Source organism: Stegodyphus dumicola, chromosome 4 (genome assembly GCF_044657685.1).
Source record: "Stegodyphus dumicola isolate Sdum_Otavi_A_Nest chromosome 4, ASM4465768v1".
In the NCBI taxonomy this organism is placed as follows: Eukaryota; Metazoa; Arthropoda; class Arachnida; order Araneae; family Eresidae; genus Stegodyphus; species Stegodyphus dumicola.
The window spans coordinates 106,536,019-106,561,120 of NC_140771.1; the positions used below are offsets into that span (position 1 = coordinate 106,536,019).

Below are 25,102 nucleotides of genomic sequence, written 5' to 3' on the forward strand. Positions count from 1 at the left end.
TTACTTATCATATGATTTGCAAATAGATTAAAAATAATAAAATAATTAGACAATTTAACTCCCAGAAATGAGAAAATTCATAGCATTTTCACATCCACTAACATTCATGACAAAAAAAAAAAAAAAAAAAATATTGAATATATAAAATATCAAATTTTATATATTCAATATTTTTTTTAAATATACAATGTGTAATCCTAACCAGAAGAATATACAATGTGTAATCCTTACCAGAAGGGAATACAACAAGCTGCGCTGATGCCTGGATGCTTCCTGCAGAATTTTTAGCGAAACATTGATAAATACCAGAATCTGATTTAACCAATCCAAAAATTTTCAAATTATTCCCACTTGTTATTTGAAAATATTCACTGGGAATAATACTAGTTCCATTCTTAAACCACTGCAAGATAGGTACAGGTTTCCCATATACTTCACATTCCAAAGTTATATCTTCTTTCTCATACGCATTTCGATTTTCTGGCCTCTTGACAAAGTACGGTGGCACTGGGATAAAGAGAATACAAATCAATATTAATAATTAATATTAAGAATCACATATTAATTGACTGAAATATATATTAATATTTCTGGATTGTTTTGTTTATACAGCATGTTACAAAATGTTCTAAACTAATGTTACAAAAAATTAATACAGAAATGCAACACAAATTTTATGATGATACACATTCGCTGTAAAAAATTATTACTAGGCAGTGGTTATAAAAGTATTAGCATTATTAGAGCAAATAGCCACAAAGAAAACTAATACCTAATAATGATACAAATTGTTTAAAAAATAGTAAATGCTGATTTTCTCAAGAAAAATTAAATACATTCAAGAGAACATGAAGCATAGTGATCACCACATCCAGCTAGCAAATGGAAAACTTGGGTTCAATTTCTAGCAAAGACATAAGTGATTTTTCATGTTCCCCATCCAGTAACTCAAAAAAAATTCAAAAAATTGCATTATATCAATACTTCAAAATATTCATAAAACACTCGAATTATTCAGCATTAAACAGAATAATTCATATTTCTAATTTTTTAAACTACGAATAAAATACTGTTGAAATGATATACATATCCTAAAATAACTTTTAATAAATTGCTTGCTTTAACCCCTTCCCGACGGCTTGTTGCTGAACTAAAAACTCTCTGTAGATGGGTTTCGTATATGCATTAATCCCAAATGTCACTGGCAGCCGGGGTGATGCACTGGTGCAACACACCATCGCCAAGGTGAGTTGCGCTAAGCAGCATGCTGTCTCGTAAGAGGATTAGCTGCTGAAGCATATATGATACACCCATGTTGAAGGGGTTAAAATAAATAATTATATCAGTTTGCTAATGCCTAAATTAAGTCAGTGATTTTTAGAATTATGCATCGACAAGCAAATCAATGCATAGACAAGAAAATCTACAATTTTATTTTTTTAAGGCTTGACAAATATTCGCACAGTCTTTGAATCAAAGTAAAATTCAATTTGCACCTTATAAACATATAAGGAGATGCAATACGTAATTTAATTTATATAAATATTTTGTTATAGAACTATCTACACTTTGTCAACAGCTCAAAAAGAACTAAAGATATTAGATATTGATATATTCAAAATTCATAATTAAGGAATCTTTAGACTCCAATTTACAGAATTTTATTACACAGTCAAAAGTCTTTAATCCGGACTGATCTAATAATCTGGAATGATCTATAATCTGGACATCAAAGCTACAAACTTTCTGCGCATGTGTGAACGCACAATGCGTTGACGCATGCGCATAATAAGTTTATGCATGCGCGTTTAATGTATAACGGACGGTATAAGCTAAGCTAAAATCATCTAATTATCTATTTCAGTTAATGTTTCAGATTGCGTTGTTCCTTAATCTTCTAATTAGATCAGGCTTATTATTTATTGCCGACTGTTAGAGCAATTTTACAAAAGTAAGCTTGAACTTTCGATTATGTCAAAAAGAATTTCTGATTCTGGAGCTGCCAAAGGGTCTACAAAGCGAAAGCATGTTTCGATGTCCATCAAATAAAAGGTAGAATTGCTGCAAAAAATATATAAAGGCATATCCTTTGTTTCTCTAACCATTCTGAAATCTATTTATCAATTTCACGCTGCTTTGCGGGGGGGGGGGGGGCGCCGCGCCGCGCAATGAACTGAAGTTGATCTGTCAGTACTATTCTTATCTTCAGGGCAGATGTTTTTATTTTATTCAGCTTATAATTCCTTACTAAATGTGGTATTTCATCTCGATGTACTCCGTCTTTGATATGATTTAAATCAAATTCCTTGTCATTATAGGAATACACATCAAATAGTTTTCTGGTTTCTAATTTCGACTATGCGTAACGTATGCCTTATGCATGCGCACGTTGAAAGAAATGTTTAATAAAGTAAACAGATAAATATTAAGCTTTTTTTTTTTTTTTTTTTTTTTTTTTTTTTTGTAAATTTTGATACCCTTTAGATCATAGTTGCTCTTTATTTCATAAATTACGGTTTCATATTTTTAATTTTATAATTTCTGCATGCCATCTTACCAGATTTAAACTGATGATCTATAATCCGGAAAAACCGATAATCCGGAATCGCCGAAGTCCCGACGAGCCCGGATTAAAGACTTTGACTGTATTTACAGAGGATTTCTTGGTAGCATTTTAGTGATTTTAAATTACTTTCAGTGTTAAATAAACTGAATGTAACAGATTTAAGAGTTCTAATGAAGGCTAAATTGCTAAACCATTGTGTGAATACTTGACATTTTATGCAAATGCCTATTTGGTCCAATATTCAAGCTATTATGCTATAAAAAGTAATGCCATTGAAGATGGTCAGTAACTCTGAAAGTAATCAATAGCCTGTAATTTGCAACAGGGAAGAACAGGATAAAGTAAAAAGAAGTTGCCATGGCTATTTGAAATCAGTTTAAAAAAATAAAAAATAAAATAAAAAAAAGAATTAGGGAAAATTTTCAAGAAGAAAGTTAGATAACTGGATAGATATGAACACTATAAAGTAGAGAATACTATAACTGCCACAAAGTGAAGATCATACAACTAGTATAAGATGCTAGTGCAATCTACATGCAATCCAGATAACAATGCTGTGCAATCTACATGCAAAAATATTAAACGAGAAAGAGTAATAAAGCAGTATGCAATTCCAAGGAAACCAATATGTACAAAATAGGGATAAAATGAGCAATGATACAACAATTTGAACAGACTGCACGCTATCAAACGGCATGAAATATTATGCTCAGAAAGAATTTTATATGTCAGGACAACTAAAATGTTACCATAAGTGCAATCCACAGCTTTGTTGAAATTTTTTTTTCAATTACACTCTTGGCTACATTTAGTTTCATACAAAGTCATTTCAGCTTATCATCCTATGCCAAAGGTTATTTTGTATGAAGAAATAAGCATTAATGATCATTTTTAAGGCTCCGTTTTGCTTTATTTGCTTTTATTAAGTTTCAAATATACAGCTCCAAACTACACAGAGATAGCATGAGTTTGATGATTACAATATAAATCCTACACTTTAAATTTAGGCAGAATTCTCAGCAAGCACCAAGTAATTGCATTAGATGCTTGATAAAACCACTAGCTTTACCAGTAAAATTTTTGATGTGGTTTGAGCACATCAGTATATTACTGATGATGACATCTAGATAATTTTATTAACCCTTGATGTTAAAAATAGTCCTGAAGCTTGTCTACAGCATAAATTACCTGGAATGTATTTTTTACTACTTCCATATGATCAGCATAGAAAGCTAACAGCGAGTTACAATATAGTTTTTGCTTTGAAAAGTCCACAATATAAAATTTAAAAAAAAAAAAAAAAAAAAGAATTGGCCAGAAGCACAATCCCTGTAGCACTCCCCTATAATATTATGAAGAAAAGAGAAAACTCCTCCTCGACATACACTAAAAGTCCCATTGGTAAGAAATTAGCTGAAAGAACTGTGGTCGCTGTGGTGTGGAACTGACTCACTGTGGTTTATGTTAACCTCTAAACTTTCAATTCAGTGTCCTCCAACTTCTCCAGCTATAGCCAGAACTTTCTATGACAATGGGAAGAACTTTAGCATTTCATTTGCAATATAAGAAACCTACTGTGTCATCAGCTGAGTTTACATCAAGACTAGTTACCTGGATTGGGACTAGGTTTCTCAATGTCTCCAGCAGTTTCACTGGAGGGAACAACTGCTCCAGTGGCTCTATTTCAAGTGTGGAAGAAACTGCATTATTAATTTGAGGAGTGGGAGAAACTAACTTGCAGCTTTTCTTCTTTGAATGGGGAGGCTTTTCAAAACTTTTGGCTTTCTTTTCCAGGTTATATAATCACCTCTTCAAACATCTGAAGCTGTTGCAATCGCTGTTGCAATGATGAGTTTATAGATTAATTCTTTATGTAAGACATGGTTGAAAGCTTTTGCCATGTTCAGCATAAGGAATGCTGCATGCTTTCTGGGATGGAATGCAGCTGTAATGAATTCAACAATTCTGATAAACTGCTTCATCTTTGAAATGGCTGTAAGAAAAAATCCAAGCTGCTGATTGGATAATAAATCCATGTTAAGCTTCATACACAGCAGCAGTATCCTTCAGAAATTTTGCTCAAGTTAAATAATATGATAGTGGATTTATTAATTCTTATTTTTTTTTTTTTTTTTTTTTTTTTTTTAGGGAGCAAGAAAATCCCAGCACACTTCTGTGACATTAAAAAAGCATTTTCTGCTTACATGCATTTAAAATGCCCATGAATTTTGAAACTGTACTTCTTGATAAAGTGAAGATCACAGCTTTCAGGATATCAATACTTCAGTTACAGTAGTAAGGTTAGTCATATGATTTGCTGTTGGAGCATTCAGACACTCAATCAGTATCTTTATCGTCGACTTTTCTAATGAAATTGGAATCTGCTGAATTGGCATGCATGGAAAACTACTTTTCTATTTTCTACAAAAATTTCTAATTTATCCATACTGGAATAGACAACTTTTTCTGAAGAGAGAGTTATTGGAAACATCTTTCCTTTTAAGCTGCTTTATAAAACTTTATACAGATCCATCATTTCTTTCAAGTAGTCTACCTTCTAATACCAGTAAGCACTAAAATGCCATTTAATGTACAAATTTTAATGAATTTTTAGGCTGCTCGGAACTGTTAGCATCATTACCAAAGCTGTTAGCAGAAGCAACTACTGCACCCAATTAGGTTTATTTGAGAGGATTCTCTTAGAACATGTTTTAGGAGCTAGATTGCCCATGTTTTACTACTTGGTAAATTTAATACGGCCTCTGAAGTTGGTTGTATGTTCTTGTGAATAGCTATTACACTTGGATTTACCATCAGGGCATTATTTAAGAAAAGTGTAGATCAGCACCTTTGATGTAACACAAATTGTGCTTGTAATGTTGTCTAAGCATGATGGAACAATTAACAAGTGTAACAAAGAAAAAAAGAAAGTTTTCGCATTCTTTTATTTTTTTAAAAAAAAGTCTAGAATACATTAATAACACTGAAGTCAAAAACAGTTCTTAAAGGATATGTGCAATTTCAATGATAGCTGACAGGCTTAATTTTGAGCTTATGATCCGGTTAAAAAAAAAAAAGGAGTACTAGTTGATATTATGACTGTCTAGTAGAGCAATAATAGTGTCTTCAATTTTATGGAGAAAGACTCACTGTGGTTTATTTTAACCCCAAAACTTTCAATTTGGTGCCCTCCAATATTTCTATGAGATTCTCCAGCTGCAGCCAGAATCCTCTATTATAATGAGAAGAATTTTAACATTACATTTGCAATATAAGAAACCGACTGTATCATCAGCTGAGTTTACGTCAAGACTGGTTATCTGTATTAGGACTGGGATTCTCAATAGCTTCAGCAGTTTCGTTGGAGGGAAGAATTGTTTCAATGGCTCTATTTCAAGTGTGGAAGAAGCTGCATTATTAATTTGAGGAGTGGGAGAAGCAGTTTTTCTGCTTTGAATGGAGAGGTTTTTCAAAACTTTTGGCTTTCTTTTACAAGTTGTATAATCACCTCTTCAACCATCTGATTCGAGTTTTTCATCAAAAACTTCCTCAATTGATGTCAATCTATGGTATACAGGAAACTCAGCCTAAGTTTTATCCTCACAGATTCCCAAACATTTTGCTCTGGTATGATCCTATTAGGCATTTGGTTCACACTTGAAAGCAGAATTGCTTACATAACTACCCTACATGATAGCTTGTTGAAATCTATGGGAACCACTGTGCTATGGTGGCGATCTTCATTTTCATATTACGTTAAATGTTCTCCCTGCATTCATCAAAAATTTCAGTCACACGTTGCACATTAGAAACTGTTCTTTATTAAAAGACTTCAAAGATGCATACTACTCCTCGACAGTCAGTCTGTTAACTGGGCTTTTACAGAAATTTCTCCACAGGGCTGCCACATTTATCGGTAGCAACGCGAGTGCAAGGCACGCTCCTTATCACTATCACCAGAAATCAAGCGGCCCAGGATCTGAAACTACATTTAGCTGAAAATTAAACTTATTCAGAACACAACTGTGTGGATGTATGTATAGTTTGTTTATTCAGGATGCAAGAACCACTAGAATGCAACAATTTGATCACTTTTGGCAATTACTAAAATCATACATGAAATATGATACAAACAGAAAATATTCTCTGAAATGTGCTACTTTTTCATTTCAATTCAAATATTCTTATGGAATGCAGAATATTTATAAGTATAAAATTTCTTTTCTAATCAAATATTAAAATTACAGTGCACAGAACTACTTAATGCACTAGTAGCATAAACTATTCTTAAGCAATAGTTTAATTTGCTGTAAGAAACTTAGAATATGAACTGTTGTGTAACAAATGAAGAACACATATTAAAGCTGAACTATAAACCTTCTTCAAAACGAAAATTTAAACTTGAAGGTCAAATGAATTTGTAAAAATTATTTAACACAAGAAATAACTGAAATGAAATCCTTCTTTTTGTAAACTCTTTAAAACCATTCACATGGATCCCCATGAAAAAATGTGAAAAAATACATGACGATGCTTGATCGTATATACATACATATAAATGTGATCAAGCCCAAATTATTGCAGACTTTTTAGGGAATGGTTAGATAAGTCAACCCTCTTCCAGGATATCCATAATAATTTACTTACTTTCTTATGTATGCACTATTTTACCTGATTTTTATGTATGTATTAGTCTTTTCCTTTTTAAAAATGTATGATTTTTCTACATATCATTACAAATTTTAAAAACCTCTCAAGTTTATTACAAGTAATTTTAACATACTTCTCTTAAGTATTAACATTTCCTAAATTCAATTTCAAATAGTTATAAAACATATACCATATATTCCAATGTGTAATGTGCACCTATAATTTCAAGCTACATTTTTAGTTTTTAGGTATATTTGCGATATAACATGCACACTCTCCTTTATAAAGAAACCTGAAAGATACACGTGCGATGTTCTAATCTTTTGAAGTTATTCATTCGAAGATTTTCCCCAGGCTTTTGAACAATGGGATACTAAATTGATGAAGTGCTAAGGGGAACAAAATACGAGGGAAATACTTGAAGGATAATTAATTCTGCAAAGAGGATGCATTGTATTCAATGCAGATGTGCAAAAGAATGTTACTCTAGTGTTTTGAGTTATTATTTGAGGTAATAATGCATTCCAACCTGAATGAATTCACGTAATTAGCACTTAGATATTTTCTCTTTCTGTAGCCACTTGAAGCCATGGTTTTGAAGTGAACATTGAAGGCAAGAAAGAAAAAAGAAACCAAATGAGTCATGCCACTCTATGAATATTATGCGAGCAGGTAATAAAAGCACGGAATGAAATTAAACCCGATTTAATTCAAAAGTCATTAAAAAAATGTAGAATATCTAACAATCTAGTTCGAATGGAAGACTTTTACTTATTCATGGATCAGAATAACAGTGATAGTGAAGATGAAACAGAATTTGATAATGTGCCTGAAGATATAATGGAAAACAAACATGATGAACTTATCACGTTATTAAAAAAGGAAATTTTTTATGTTCATTAGGAATGGCATTCATTTCAAACAGACAGCATTTAGATATAAGTAAAAATATAATTTTTGTATGCTCATCTTTTCCTCCTTTTTTCCTAAATCTATCATTTTTATATCTGATGTATAATGCGCACCTGTACATTTCGATTTTATTTTTTGCATTAAAAGTGTGCGTTATACACTGGACTATGCGATATATATAACTACTGCAAATTGAAATTAATAGCTAAAATATTAATTATTGCATTGTATTGTAGCTAATTAAATATATAATACATTCAGAAATTTTTAAAGAAATTTTTATTAAAAAGATGATCTTATCCTAGGAAAAAATGATAGGGTATTAGCATCATCACATGTTAATTGGTAATTAAATGTAAAAGCTAGAGAAAATGTTTTTTATAAAAGGGGGATTAAGGTTTGAAAAAATATATTAATGAGGCAAACAAAAACTATTAATCACTTTCTGTTTAATGTTTTAAATAGAGCTTTTCAAAAGGTTAGTATTCAAAACACTAAACCTGGATGATTAATGCATAGTGAACACACATTTTGTTCTTCCTACCACTATGTGATTCAAATCGCTGCTAATTAAGTATCCAAAATGCAAATTAATGTTTCTAAAAATCTCATAATGGCAAGAAACATCCCAATGTGCATTCAATACCTTGCTAGTTAAAAAGAAATAATAAAAGTAAATTTATAATCAAACTGAAATAAAATGCATAATGATACACACAAAAACAAAGCTATGTAACCAGTCCTTTAACATAAACTGTTGGACTAACTGTAACAACACGGTTGCCCTCTGGTGAGTAGCCAGAGAAGTACTTCAGTAAAAGCCAAGTGTCCCATCCAGGGTTGCCACTCAAACAGGAGAATGAAATTCCCTGACTTCTCCAGGTTTTCCAGGTGTGTTTCAAGAAAATTCCAGTCTATCCGCGTAATGTACGTTGGCTGTGCTAAGAGGTAAATTAATTATGGTATTACTTGTATTGTGTAGCAAATTCACTTAATTATTCAATAAATCCCAGAGAACATTTATTCTTAATTATTCTTGGTATACTTTGTTTGATAATTTTGTTTAGTTTTCCACTTAAGAAACTTAATAAAATTTAAGATATATATATTGGATAACAAATGTATGTTTTATTTAATTATTACTCATGATCATCACCAGTTCAACACGAGGCTAATCCGGTCCTTATAAATCACAACGCAACGCTAAATAGTTAGGTTAGATTTTAGGTAAATTTAATTTGCGTGAGGTATGTTCTTAAGACCTTAACACTTGAAAACACAAATATAATTATAATAGTTGTTGTTTTCTACACTGAAGATTGAGATTAGAATCTTCCCAATCTGGAATAAAATAAGGCTTTTTTTGCAGACATTCTGCAGCTAAACGAGAGAAAGAAATCTATTTTAATAAATTGAGATATTTTATATTTATTTTGCAGCATACATAAGGAAAAAATATGTGCATTAAATTTCGTGATGGTATGTCATCATACTGCTATAATTAATTTCAGGATTATGCCAGAGAAAATTTCCTGAAATTTGGAAATATTATTTACTAATAATAAATAAATTTAGAGGGAAGAAGCAACATTAACTTATATGAATAACAAAAATAATTACTTAAAAATTGAATTAGAATAATCATCTATATTTTAGCGAATATAGTTATATTACATGTCTAGCCTAGATGACTGATTACTATTTTTTTATTTTACTGCAAAATGGCAAGGTATTTATTAAGAAAAAAAAATGGTTTAAAAAGATTTTGCGGTAAAATTCTAGTATACGGTAAGGCTTTGGCACGATTTTGAAAATTGACGCCAAGACCAAAATGACCTGTTTACTGCGCATCAAGATGTCGCCAAATCCCATTATTATTCTAACCAAAGAACGTCTATGTAAAGAAGAAAAGGTTCCATACAAGTAAAATGCTATTACGCCGCTAGAATGCGAAGGGAAAATTTTCCAAGGGATTTGGCGACGGAACCTGGCGGTCAGAATTTCCCTCTCCGCGATGTGTACAGGAAATTGAGAAACGCGTGTTAAGAAGAAACGCTCTTTGACAAAAAGAAAACTACGAAAATCCGTTTTTAAATTATTCCGAAAAATCCAAGAAGAAACGTTTTATCAAAGGACGTTTCTTCTTGGATTTTTCGCAATAATTTTAAAAACGGATTTTCGTAGTTTTTTTTTTTTTTTTTTTTTTCTTTCCTCTGAAAATAACTAATCCATGAATTAATTTACTTGCGCCAAAAAATATTTTCTTTTCCTTTAGAGTTTAACCACTTGCGCTAAGACTAAACTTCACGGTTACGGTGCCGTGCGCTACAATATAACAAGTGGTAAAGTGTCTCATTTACGCCGCTCCGCATCTGCGAGTGCAATCCAGAGCTGTAACTCGAGAAATAAACAGTGTGCACCACGTTATTTTCATTTATGCGATAAATGCTTATCGACGTGGTGTTCACGTCGCTCGCGGTTTGAGACAAAAGCATCTTGACGTGCGTGGCACGTCTTTTTAGCGCAAGTGGTTAAAGAAATTTTAAACGATATTCATTTTATGAACTCTTGATAACGTGACCTTCGAACTTCGACACCGGTTTCGAGCTTTGGTGACAGATATATCAGACATGCACAGCTGTTTCCCTCTATGATGGAACGGAGCCACAGCCACGTCTGTTGCAGAGAGGTTTTCCTTCTTTACAATACATATTCTTTGATTCTAACCTCCATAGTACCGTATACTAGGATTAAACCCATTTTGTTTTATACGAGAACAGGTACTTTCTTTAGTTCATGCACTGCACATGCGATTCTCGAGAATACTGGAAACCAAAAGTTGCGGGAAAGTTGCTTTGCCTTTCTAAAAGACAATCAAATTGGAGCTGCGAAAATTGGCTCTATGCCAGCTACCCGAATGACACTCACGTGATACATAATTCGCCAAAAAAGTTACCTCTTCCGACGTCGGCGCAAAAATCTCTTTTTTTTTTTTGCGGGATCGTTGTATGAACTTCCCTGACTTTTCCAGATTTTGACAAAAATACTTAAATTCCCTGACATTCCCTGAATATTTTGGTCAATTTTCGAATTCCCTGACTTTTCCCGGATCTCCCGGTTTTCCAGGTAGCGTGGCAACCCTGCCCATCTGATAGGTTGTATCAGACCCTTGCTCTGTAATAACCTTAAAGTTAAATGTAATGTCCGTGTGTAACTTAAACCTGTTAATAAATACTTGTTACACTATACAGGACTCTTTTATGACCCTATCTAAAACGACCCCTTCACAGCGAAAAAAATTTACACAAAGATAAAAACCTAGAAAAACCGTCCACAAAATATTCAAAAACTTTATTCTTTTTAATAAATTATTAAAATGCACGAATGAGTCTTATAAACACCGTTATATAAAATAAATAAAGCTCCAGAAAATTAAGACATTCAATTCGCTACAGCTCATCTGCAGGAAATATTTTCATTTTCTTACCTTATGTGTGTGTATATTTATATATACAGACAGATAGATGGATGAAACAACTGAAATATTCCTTTCTACATGCATTCATTTGCAAAATGCTAAAATAATTATTCAAGTATTCTTGAGAAAAAAAAAAAAGAGAAAATGAGTATTTTTAATACAAATAATTTCACAAGTCGTTAAAAATCGAATGTTATAAATGTCATATCAAGCCCTTTTCTACAAAAAGGCTAGACGTATTTTTTAGAATAATAACATAATTAATTTCATATTTCTTTTAGAAATTTATGCAATTATAAAGAGCCATTCCAAATAACTTTAAATAATACTTGAGACTAATCAGATTTTGAAGTTCTCAGCATAATAAATGCTTTAGATATAAAGCATGAAAACTCACCTAAGATATCAACTATTGCACTTGTATCAACTGAATCTTCAGCATTTTCTGCACGACACATGTAAATTCCAGTATCCTCTTCAACTACATTTTCTATGTACAAACTGCCAGAGCCCACAATTCTATACCTACTGTCTAAGTCTCTAGAAATTGAAGTTTACAATAACCTTTCAACATTTCTAAAGATTAAAAAAGTACAAATATAAATATAAACTTCAACTGATAATTTGAAATCAATCCAAGGTACTTGAAATACAGAATAATTAAAAATCACTTATCCAGCATATAAAAAAATCTGCAATTTATTTTATTTATGCTTCCATTAAATTTTGATAAATTGTTCTTCATTCATCTAATTAAATAAACTTCAGAATTTACATTTAATAACAAGACACAAACACACACACAAAAACAAGCAAACAAAACAAAAATAGGGTCTGAAAATCAAATGTAATGATGGACAAAGCTGTGAAACTTCTTGAAATTTTCTGGTTTTCAAATTTATAAAAAATATTACATTTCACTAAAGTTAAATGTTTATATACTGGAAAGCAGAGTTAAAGAAACAACTATTAAAAATTCACTTTATGTTAATTAAGTGAAGGCCAACGAAAGGCAGTTGGTTAGTAGTTAAAGATAAGATAATCACATAATCCACTGGGCTGTCTTCACTTTGCAGAAATTTTTGCACTTGTTCATTCAACCAGAGTAGAAAGAAGTTCAAGGACTGTATGAGTTGATGAATAAAATTTTTATGTATGGTGTGTAGAACATGTCATTGAAAAAGCATCTGACAGACTGTGAGAAATGGCATGTGACAGGGAAAATGGATGTAGAAAGACCTAAGAGTAGCCAAAAGTGTCAAATCAAGAATGTGAATTAAAGGCATTGGTGATACATGTAGACAATCAAAAATATGACCTATCAGGACCGTTGTTTAGCAATGATTGCTAACAGAAATAGACAACTGAACCCAGCCCAGACGGCAAGGAAGTTCACTGCATCTTCAGGAACTCGACTATCCAAACCTAGTAAAGCAAAATGCTGCATAAAAGACACTTGTATGCAAGAAAACCCATGATCTGAGTTTCACTAACTTAGATTGCGAAATGTGCCTGTTTTGGGGAGGGGGGCAGAGATCATTCTGAATGGAGTATCACCAAATGGAGCCAAGTTTTCTTTACTGATGAATTTCATTTTTATTTGGAGGGTGATTCCAGATGTCTTACAATCTGGAGAGAGCCTAACATACATAATAAGCTTGAAAACATCTGACAAGGTTAAAAAAGTAAAATATATCTGTAGTACAAAGATGTACAATAATACAGTAGTACAAAAGTACAATAATACACTAGTACAAAGATGAAATCATTGTCTGGATGGGCATAATTTTTAATGGCTGCAGTGACCTTCATACTTTTACTGGTAAAACTTCGAGTGCATAAATACACAGAAATTAGGTTCTGAAGTTTTTTAGGGATGCAATCATTACCAATTTCCTCATAATGGATGACAATGCTCCTCCCTATCTTATGTACAAGGGATTAATTATCTTGAGGGTTAAGGAAGTCAGTGGACAGAGTGGTCCCAATATTCTCTGAATTGAAATTTGACAAAATTGTGCAAGTCACACTATAATGGGATTTGCATTAGTGCAAGCCTCTTTTAGTACTTTCCAAAAGCTTCAATGCAATATTTATTGTAAGCCCACTCTGTTACTGCAGGAGCTCCTGGGCAATATAATGCCTGAAAAATCACTGTAAAGCTTGTATTTCAGTCAGAACAGGCCACACACCTTATTAATTATTTCTGTGTCTTTAAAAGGTTATAACACCAGCTTTTTCCTATTCCATTTTGAGTCACATTTCCTGCATTCTTATTTTAATTCCCTTTTTTGCAGAAAAAGGCAATTCTGATTTTGAAGGTATGTCAGGCACGATAAAAAGAAAACTTTTGTGCAAGTTCTGAGTTTTTAACTATAAAATCGTTTAAGTTAGCTGAATTTTTATAGTAATTTCTTTAATTTTTCACAGTAGTGTTTATAAATTACAACAGAATTCAAAGCCACCTCTTCCAATTAAAAAAAAGTATTTAATGTCTGCAGTAAACAAAAGATTATGCTTGCTTAATCTGACACAACTCTTACTAAATTATGAAGTTAGTTAAAGCAGCAAACCCTACGTATCAAAATCTTTTGTTCTGTGAACCAATAAAATAGTAACACATGCATCACATAACATCAGGGCTGTCTGAACTTTTCATGTTTTTTTTTTTTTTTTTTTTTTTTTTGTTTGTTTTTTGCTATGATAACAGGCAGAGAACATATCCTATAATATGTCAATAATTAACTAAAACATATGCTACAATTACTAGTAGCTCAAGACCAGTGGTGGCTCGTAGCTAAAATTAGTGGGGGTGCTGTTCCAAAAAAAATTAACCTTTGTTTTAAAATTGTCTAAAAGGAAATAAACATGTATAAAAAGAAAATTTATTTTGAAACTTCATGAAATCTTACAAGAACAAAATTAAACATTTCTTAATTACTTTAACCTAAATTGTTACAGTTCAATCTTTGTCTATTCATTTAAAAATGAAATCCATTCTTCTTGTTTTAATTTGCACGAAAAGATCAATAATTTTCTCCTTGATCTCTGGATGACAACTGAGGAGATTTTTCTTTGTTGAAATCAATGCAAGCGCATTTAGTCTTTCCGAATTCCTAGTGCTTCTTAGAAAAGTTTTCATTCTTTAAAATGTTGAAAAGCATGGTCCTGCCTCTGATGTAGTCATGGGAACTCGCAAGAGAATTTTTATCTGTTTCGTAATTTCACTAAGAACATCATCTAGATTATTTTCGAAGATAAATTTCAGTAGCTCAATTAATTTGCAGTATTCATGGATATCAGACCTACAATAGAATACTTTTAGTTCAGTTTCAAGCTTTTCTTTGTCAATAATTAAATATGCTTCAGTGGTCAGTACTATATCTTCTGTAGAATGTTCATTCCTAAAACTAGCGAAGCATTTCTTGTTTAACAATTTAGCAGCTGCTAAGTGTTTAGTGGAAGAATATTTGTGCATTATATCAATACATAGTATAAAATCACATATTTCCTTAGCTTCTGCCATCAGTGTCTTTGAAAAATTCTTACAGTACTTTGAGTTTCTTAATTCTAAAAGAGCAGATTTGAAATTTGTTATATATTCGTTAACTTTAAACACGCTAATTTCTCTGGATTGCATTTAGTTGTATATTATTTCAACATGAGGCATCTGATAAAAAAGCTCTAACCAAAACTTAAATGATCATCATATAGGTTTTTTTAAAATTCCTGTTGCTTTTGCAATAGTTTAATCTGCATTTGATGTTGATTGAATTTCAGTAAGGCAATTTTTTAAAGGTTGCAAATTTTCATGAACTCTGTTAATGGTCCGTATGATGAAGTTCCACCTTGTGGAGGAATACCACATGCGCGGAGTAAAAAGAAATCACGTTTCCAACAACATGCCAGAATTCCGGCACTGCAAGAGCGACAGTGCTCTTCTCGCTACCCAGCTAGCATGCTGTTTTCTGTGCGCGCATGTGCAGAACAGCCAAACAACACGTCGTTGGAACTGTGAAGCACGCAGTTCCAAAGAAAGAATTTCGTACTTTTTCCACAAAGTAGGGGATGGCAACTGACATTAAGCTTAAGGATTATGTATTATAAAAGTTTAAAAAAAGAATTAAAGACTAAAGGGCACACTATATTAAATATTAAAATAATAATAAGTGGAAATAGGGGGTGCTGCAGTTCCACAGTGCTTATTACGAGCCACCACTGTTCAAGACTCATGCATTAGTCGACACAGATATATGATGTTTCAATTGCACAAAAGTAATTTTGCTGTTTGTTACATAAAAATATGGCAGTTAGTATTACGTGCTGATTATATCATAGGAAAATAAAATTGATAGAAAATACAGTAAGCAAAAGGCACAAAAGTGTCTTAATTACAGAACAAATTATATTTAAAGGAGAAAAGAATTTCAACAAAATGTCTTAGATTTAAATTATATTTAACTGTGGTTTCATTAAATACAAAGTTACACATACCTTTTCAGGGACACAAAACTGCAAAATATGAAAATTTTAAAAAAGTATGCAATGTTTTAAGCAGTGTATGCACTCTCAGCCTTTATTAACAAAGCATGTACATAGAATAAATTTTTAATTAAAATTAAAAGAAACTAGTAATTAGATTGAAGCGAATATTACACCTATCAGTGTTCTGCTTTTGAAATTTATAGATACTGATAAATTATCTTCCACTTCAATATTAAATGAAGATGACTTAATTATAACTATAGTTTTCATTTAAAAATAAATTTCATTACGCTAAATCAACTGTGGTTCCATCCTTTAACCATGTAATTCTTGGTTGTGGAATTCCATTAGCTGCGCAGTCTAAGGTTAAGTGTGATCCTCTTGTTACGACAGTTGTATTAGGAGGTTTGGCAATGAAATGTGGAGAAAGCCTATTTAATTCATCTGGAAGACATAAAAACTTAATAGGCATAATATTATAATCAAACGAATAATATTTGCAATAAATCTTGCTGTTGCTCACACGAAAAAAGTAGAAAGTTAAAATGAAACTTACTGTAATCAGTATTCACAATCAATGCTCCTGCTCCACTTTCACGAGATTTATCTGCATTGACTGCAACACAGCGATACATGCCTTCATCTGAATGACTAACTGAAACAATTTCTAAAGCACCACTTGGAAAAACTGTCATTCGGGTTTGATCTAAGCGCAGAATTTGTTCATTCCGTAACCATGATATGGTAGCAGGAGGTATACCTTGAATTGAGCATGGAAAATATGCAGTCTGGCCTTCTAGTATACTGTTATTATGAGGATTTTTATCAAATGGTGGTAAAGCTGGGAGGGGGAAAATGCATACCTGCATAAGAATGTACAGCAAAATATTCATATACATAGCACTTAAAATTTTTATCTGTGTAATGATTTATATTTTTAGCAATACCGTTCTGTACACTATTCAACTGCTTTTTAAGAAGAATACTAAGTAGCACACTTCAAAAGTAAGATTTGTCATTATTTTTTCATATGGAAATTTTATTGCACCAAAAAAAAAAAAAATACATCATGATACCTTGCACTATTTTTTGACATAGTTGCCAACACTGACACATTTGTCACAGGGTGCAAACGTTTGAAGAAACCACTCAGGTAAAACTCAGTACTCTGTGTTGCAAGGAATAGTCACACAACCTGCTCCACCTCAGCATTGTTTTGGAAGTTATATCCTGAGAGTGTGGCTTTCAATGCAGGGGACAGGTAAAAATCCGATGGGGGTACGGCTGTTGTCTGAGTGATACAATCTCTCCTATCTGAAATGATGAATCTAATACTGTGTGAGGCTTACTGTGTGAAGTTTTGTGTTGCTGCCCAAAAGCACAACACCTTCACTCAAGAGCACTGGTCTTTTGCGATGAATCGCGGACCTGAGTTTGATGAGGGTGTCATGGCAGCATACCACACTGATTGTCCCTTCTTGGAGGAAATCAAGCAGAATCATACCTTTCACATGCCAGAGCAGCGTGGCCATAACTTTTTCTGCGGTGAGTCACACTTTGAATTTTTTCCTCGCTGGTAGATTGGGGTGCTTCCACCTCATTGAAGCGACCTTGGTTTCTAGGATAAAGTGGTGCACCCATGTCTCATTGCCTGTGATGATCCTGAATGGGAACTCATTTCGTTCTCATGCGTATTGCATCAAGTGATTGAGGGCAATTCCTATTCTTTCACTCTTGTAATCTGGAGTCAAGATTCTCTGCACCCATCTTGGAGACAGCGTTCGGTAACCCAACACATCATGGAGCATGTGATGGGCCTCAGCACAACCAATACCCAGTGTGGACACTACATCTGACACTGTTATATGCCAGTCCACTAACAGCATGCTCTGTAATCTAACAATATTATTTTGTAGATGTGGAGATATGCCCACTTCAACCTTTATCCTCCCCACTCTGCCTTCCTTCACTGAACATGCAACACCGGCAACCAACCATTTGATGAGACATGAATTCTTCACATGTATGATGTGCAGGCCTTCACGGATAATGGACTTAGTAGTCCCATGTATCTATTCATACTGGATAACAGCATGCATTTCCATTGATGATTACATTGTAAGAACACATCTGTCTCCCATCATGATTTGTACTTGAATAACTTTGGGCATGCTGGTCTTCCTCAGCACTCTGCGCATGCATCATTCCCCTCCACTGACACTCCCTCCATCATTCAACCAGCAACGGGTGTGGTTTCTTAAGGCAATTGTTTGCTTCACCTAGTGTACCATCTTTTCTTTCAATGACAAAACTTACTTTCAAAACATCCCTAATATTAATTTTTTTTATATATTTCTTAAAAATGAGATGGTTTTAATAAGAATTATTTATTTAAATTTTAAATACTGTACTTTAGTGGGTTTGGGCCAAAAAATAAATAAATAAATAAATAAAAATAAATAAATAAAAAAGAGCCAATTTCCTTTAATGCATTCATCAGAGAATTAAGATAAAATAACACACCAAGCAAATATTAATTTAGAAGTCAAATAACAAAAATCAGCATTATATTTGCAAATTTTCACAGGACTAGTTTCAATGGCTTTACCGAACCATCACCTCAGCTGCCAAAGTGCAAATGAACGAAACAAGGTACAGTGATAATACAGTCAAAAGTCGTTAATTCGGACACCCATAATCCGGAATGATCTATAATCCGGACTTCAAAGCTAAAAACTTTCTGCGCATGCGCCGCGTTGACAAATGCGCATAGGCGTTCACGCGTACGCGTAAGACCTTTTACGTCTGCGCATATGCGTGTGCACAAGTGCAGAATACGTTTTCGCATGCGCGTTTTATGTATAACGGACGGTATAAGCTAAAATTATCTAATTATCTATTTCAGTTAGTGTTGATGATTGCGTTGTTCCTTAATTTTCAAATTGAATCCGGCTTATTATTTTTTGCAGACTGTAAGAGCAATACTATAAAAGTAAACTTGAACTTTCGATTATGTCAAAAAGAATTTCCGATTCTGGAGCTCCCAAAGGATCGTACAAAACGAAAGTATGTTTCGATGTCCATCAAACAAAAAGTGGAATTGCTGCAAAAAATGGATAAAGACATGAAGAATGTGACAGAGACGTTAGTGAAAACGAAAAAATTTCGATTGACAAGTTAGTCGGTATTCTCGACACAGCAATTAACGGGACTTGAACAGCGGAACTTTGTAACTGAACAAGAAATTATGTCTGTTTATAGAATTAAAGATAAAGTATTATCACATAAAACGAAGCAACTTACATTTAAAGAAATGTTTAATAAAGTAAACAAATAAATATTAAGTTTTTTTTTTTTTTTGTAAATTTTGATACCCTTTAGATGATAATTGTTCTTTATTTCATAAATTACGGTTTCATATTTTTAATTTTAGAATTTCTGCATGCCATCTTACGAGATTTAAACTGATGATCTATAATCCGGAAAAATCGATAATCCGGAATCGCCGAAGTCCCGACGATTTTGGACTTTTGGAGTCGGATTAACGACTTTTGACCGTATAAGAATGTCTGGACAGGAGTTAAGCCAGTGTCGCCATCTACTGCTGAAACAAGAAAACTAAAACATAATTAAAGGCTGAAGGTAAAGATGGATTGGAATTAGGGTTGTTGACTAGAACAGAAAGATATTTTTGAATGTGAAACGCCTCTAGAAAATCCCTTGCACCAATGGAAGATGTCTTTTAAATAATTTTGGCTGCAGAAATATGGTTAATGTGATTTTCGGACCAGCAATGCTGGGCAACAGAGGACTTCTGTATTTCCTTTTTCCTAACATATACTTTATGTTCCTCAACACGAAATTTTAGGGCTCTCTTTAGTTTGACCAATGTAAATTATGACAAGGAATACTGTACATACCCCAGGAATTCATACCCGGAATGGGGTCCTTAAATATGGAACTCGGAATTTTATTGATAGGAGAATAAACCTTTTTTATTTTATCTCATTCATTTGCACTTTGGCAGCTGAGGTGATGGTTCGGTACACTAGTCCTTGAAAATTTGCAAATATAATGCCGATTTTTGTTTTCTAAATTCTAATTTTTTATCAGATATTTGTTACCCAAAAAAGAAATTATTTTCTATGTAAAAAATAATTTTGTGTAGTCCCCCCTTTGACAAAAAGTTTTTTTTTACATAAATATATTTTTATTTACAGCTGCCTCTGCTTAGAAATTCCTTATTGGCACAAGCAAAAAAAAAAAAAAAACCGCATCAAATTAAATATTTTTTAATATTGGGCTATGTACACTGCACAAAAAAAGGAGGGACAGTTCTATTTCTCCCTTTCTACTGGGCCGATTGACGAAATTCAACTAGAGTTTTTCATGTCTCGAAAGCGCTACTTAGGATATATATTAGATTTATATATAGCATTGTTCTAAAATACTTATTTTGACACAAAATCAGACTTTTTCTGAAATAACATACCATTTTTCAATTCTACGATTCAAATTACGCCAAATTACCAAGTTTTGTAAAAAATCACACAAGTAGTTTTTAAACAATTAGCTCTCAAAATTTTAGCTCCTCAATGTTAATTGAGTTTCGTATATATTTATTAATCTCTCCTTTTTTTTTAAACTTTTTTTATTCTTCTTTTCATATTTCGAAATTCAGGTTCATTGCAAATAAAATTTACCCATTTCTCATGATTTATTTTTAAAATTTGTATTTTAAAAAAATTTTTATAAAATTTTCAAAAAATATTTTGAATTATAATCTATAAAATGTTTACCATCATCTTAAAGTAGACGTATTTCTAAAAAAAAATTAGTTTTTCATTCAAAATTTTCAAAGATATACGTGAATTTATATATTGGCACGTTTTAAAATTTGGCATATTTGTTGAAAGCGATAAAACATCAAATATGATTTAGGCACTTTGCTTATTTGGAACTAGTTATTTGGAAGTAGAATTTATGCTCATTCACAATGTAAAAAGGTTAACGAGAAGCCTTTTTTCCCACTCTGCTCTGGCATAATGGAAGCCATATATTGAGATTATTATGTTCAGCAAGTGAATTTATTCTTGGCGCAAACTGAAAAAATTGTGCCAAGATAAATTTTTGAATTTCTCTATATCACCCAAGTCTTACCGACTGATATTATTCAAAGCCCCGCTGCTGCTAAGAATTTTTCAGAAACACTACACTTCTGAGTCAGACGCGAAGAGAACACTTTGCCCACTCCCCACTAGAAAGAACGTAAGTTAATTAATACTTTTTCTGGCCCTTATATCTTCATATATTCACTTTTCTTATTATATTTTTTATTTTTATATTATTTTTTATTTATTTTTGCAAAGTTTGCATTATTTATCTTATATTTTGTAATTCTCTAATGTTTATATCAACTACTTTGAATTCTATTTCATAATGACAATTTCCAATGTTTAATTTTTAAAAATAATATTGAACTCAAAAGCATAAACACGAGGGTGTCGGAGGACAGTTACTCGAGCTTTATAGAATACTGCAAAAATTGCTTCTCACTCAAAATTGAATTGGCTAAAATGCTTAATAGGAATAAGTTCTTTAAATATCAGCATTGGCTGATAATCCCTTCTATTCACGGAAATATTTGGCGGTTTGGCTTAAGCTTATAGCTCGAGTAAAGACGAAACACCTTCGTATTTATTTATTAATTATTGTTCATTGAACGGGAGTTGGTTTGTTCCCCTTGAAAAGTCAACTAATTTCCGATCAATGACAATGATTACATGCATTTACTTTAATTCTTGCCTTTAATTTATTCCTTTTTACAATTGAAATTTTGTTATTCGTGATTTTATTCCAGTCCCCGTTAAAACATTTTTAACATTTTACTTTCAAATTACTTCAAAACATCTTTCAAAATATAACTTACTAGTATGGATTCACTCTTTTAAGATAATCCTACTATAATTAAACTTAGGAGATAATCTATTAATCAATATTTTTAGTAAATAAATTATGTTAGAACAATGATATATATAAATCTAATATATATCCTACATCGCACGTTCAAGAAATGAAAAACGTAGTTTGAATTTTGTTAATCGGCCCAGTAGAACGAGAGATATTGAACTCTTCTCTCGGCAGTGTACATCAAAATCTAATTGCAAAGCCTGAAAGTGGGCTGGAATTAACACACACACACACACAAAAAAAAAAAAAAAAAAAAGAGAGAGAGAGAGAGAGTTTCAGATTTTAAATTACAACCAAACAGACACTTTTTAACGTTTTGTGTATTACCTTTATTTATTAAACATCTTATTCTACGTGCTCAAACTATAAAATTCAGTTATACAGGAGTATCGCAAATTAATTTTTAAATGTACGTATCTTTAGAATTTCCCATACAGAGTCTTGTGCACTAGAGATAAAAATGTTTTTTTTCAGTGTTGCCATTGCTCACTTTGAAATCGTTTAGTTTTTTTAATTAAAAATGCACTGAAGTGTTACAAAATACGAAATTAATAATAAAACAAATTTCAAACTTAAATTAAGGCTTCCACATGCCCATATTCTATGGAAGATTACGTTATTTAAATTTTGGTGGCTCTAGGTACTGTTGTTTTACCACAATGAGAGAAACATACATACATTTATGCAAATTCTTCATCATTTGATTTCTTTAAATATAAGACAGGGCGATAATACATGGTGGCAACAATTTGAAAAGTGGTAAGCTTTTTTACAGTTTTCAAAGCAAAATGCCAAAACGAAATTAATAGTCCTTCAGGTAAATTGCTCCCTTTGGACTAATAATATTTTTTAAAAAATAAAGGCAGAGAAAATTTCTTAACAAAACAAAATTTGTTAAATTTGTTCACTAAATTATTAAGTTTTTTATTAAACATTTGTCAAAAAAATAGAAATAAAAATAACACTAAGAAAAAAGAACAATTTTATACTTATTTTTCTGCCTGAAAAATAAGTTCTGAAATCTGAAAAGTTGACATCTGCAAGAAATTTCTGTTGGTCATACTTTGCAATTCAAACATACTGTCAGCTAAATATTAAAACTTTCAGAGCGACATTTATTCAAATAATTGTAACATACTGAAATAATCATTAAGTAGCTTACCTTTAGCTTAAATTGAAAAGAAATATGAAAAAAATTGCCAAGAGTGACAAAACTTGAGAATAAATAATGAAACTTAGCCTTTTCTTTTATTTCTAAGATTTTTCTATGATGCGTAACCCCCCCCCCCAAAAAAATTACTCCCTCTGTTCCATACAAATAATAATAGTAAGTGAAAAATTAAACAGGAATTACTGGCAAATGCAGCTGTAAGTTATGTCATAGCACACAATTGTGAAATCTTCAATCAAAATCAATGTTTCATAACATCCATCATTTGTTTTGACACATCTTTCAATTTTTAGGTTATCCTAATTATTACAAATTGTAAACTATTTTTCTAATTTCATACACAGATCAAAATCAGTTGTTTATTTCAGTTAAATATCTATCCCATATAAAATTAAGATGAGAAAAAAAAGAGAGTTTTAAGGTCAAATTGCGGTAGTCCAGTTCTTGATGTATCAAAAGAAAAACGACAATTACAGAAAGGTGCATTATGCTAACTGCAAAACAATTTAAATGCAACAAAATGACTTAATCAAGAATCTGAAAATGTGCCTCCAAAAGTAACTACCAAAGCGAATCTTAGGTTAATGTTGATTCTTTCAAAAAACAAAACAGTGGACAAAAATGCAAAGATTATAAGAGAAACTTGAAAAACTTGTAGACATATTCCTCTTTGCAGAAGAGGCACGATAGAAGCAGTAAACCTAGCCTTTGATAATATTTCTCCGAAATACTGGATAATAAGTTTCTGTCACTTCAACAAGTTATATTGGAAGCAATGAAGAAAGATGACTCCAATGAATTTAAGCTCACACATATACGGAAAGTGAAGCCTTGCAGCCAAGGAATCCTACCTACAATTTTAAAATGCAGTAAAGAAAGTACTTTAAATTTCAGAAACTACCTGAACACTCAAAACAGAAATAAGAGTAATATTTTTAATTTACTTTGTAACTTAATCTAGTTTTTTATACTAAATGCTGAGTTCTACTTTTATTTATTTATTTGGTGCTACTATGATTATGGAATAAATTAAATTCATCAATAGCTACTCTAATTATGAGACAGAAGGAGTATACTCTTAATGTAATGGCTCTAACACGTGCTGTCAGATTTTTAGATCATTCATTTAACATAATTTATTCATCATTTTTATATTTTTCAGCATTTTTAAATTACTTTTAAATCAATACATCTCTGTTGCTAACATTCAGATCACATATGAATATGTGTGAATACACACATGTTAGAATGAAGTTCAATTACTAAGGAATATTTTTACAAAGTAAAATAATGTATTTAACGAAGATTTTTCTACAGATTAAATATTTTCTGGGAAAAAATAATTAAAACTAACATGCTATCTGAAGCTTTGCTTCTCTGCTGATTATAGATCCAATGCCATCTAAAAACGCTGTACATTGGTAAACGCCTTCATCAGGTCTTTGTGTCCTACTGTGCAGAACTCTTTGGAAAAGCAATGAACCATTGGCTAAGATAGATCTGAAAGAAAAAGTACTCATTTATAATGTTTATTTGCTTCACAAAATATGTTTATAAAAAATCATAAATAAGATTAAAAATGGTTTTCTGAACAAAAGATTCTCATATTTCAAGATTTTAAAGCATAAAAAAAAAACTCCGCAGTTTGAAAACTTCAGATTACAATTAAGGAAAGAAAAGAGATATTTTTAAAGAAATTTAGACATATAAAGCATCATAATTTTTTTAATAAATGTTTCTTTAACTAGTTACAAAACAGATGCCATTAGAAATATATGTTATTAATTACAACAAAGCTGCAAATGTTCATAATTACCAATCAGATGTACAGGGTGTGGCAGGGGAACTTCATTATTTGAAACGCACACCA

The 25,102-nt window shown here is 31.9% G+C and overlaps 1 protein-coding gene across 3 annotated transcripts in view; it reads right to left on the minus strand.

Moving 5' to 3' along the window:
• Positions 1-25,102, minus strand: part of LOC118198766 (neogenin-like) — a 284,128-nt gene that overhangs the window by 163,495 nt on the left and 95,531 nt on the right. For all 3 annotated transcript variants that reach the window (XM_085815315.1, XM_085815317.1, XM_085815314.1), the window contains exons 3-7: positions 24,587-24,732; positions 16,648-16,932; positions 16,382-16,535; positions 12,004-12,146; positions 232-507 (exon numbers count right to left, since the gene is read on the minus strand). In XM_085815315.1, coding sequence (XP_085671441.1) covers positions 232-507; positions 12,004-12,146; positions 16,382-16,535; positions 16,648-16,932; positions 24,587-24,732 — 1,004 coding nt within the window. The remainder of the gene's footprint in view (positions 1-231; positions 508-12,003; positions 12,147-16,381; positions 16,536-16,647; positions 16,933-24,586; positions 24,733-25,102) is intronic.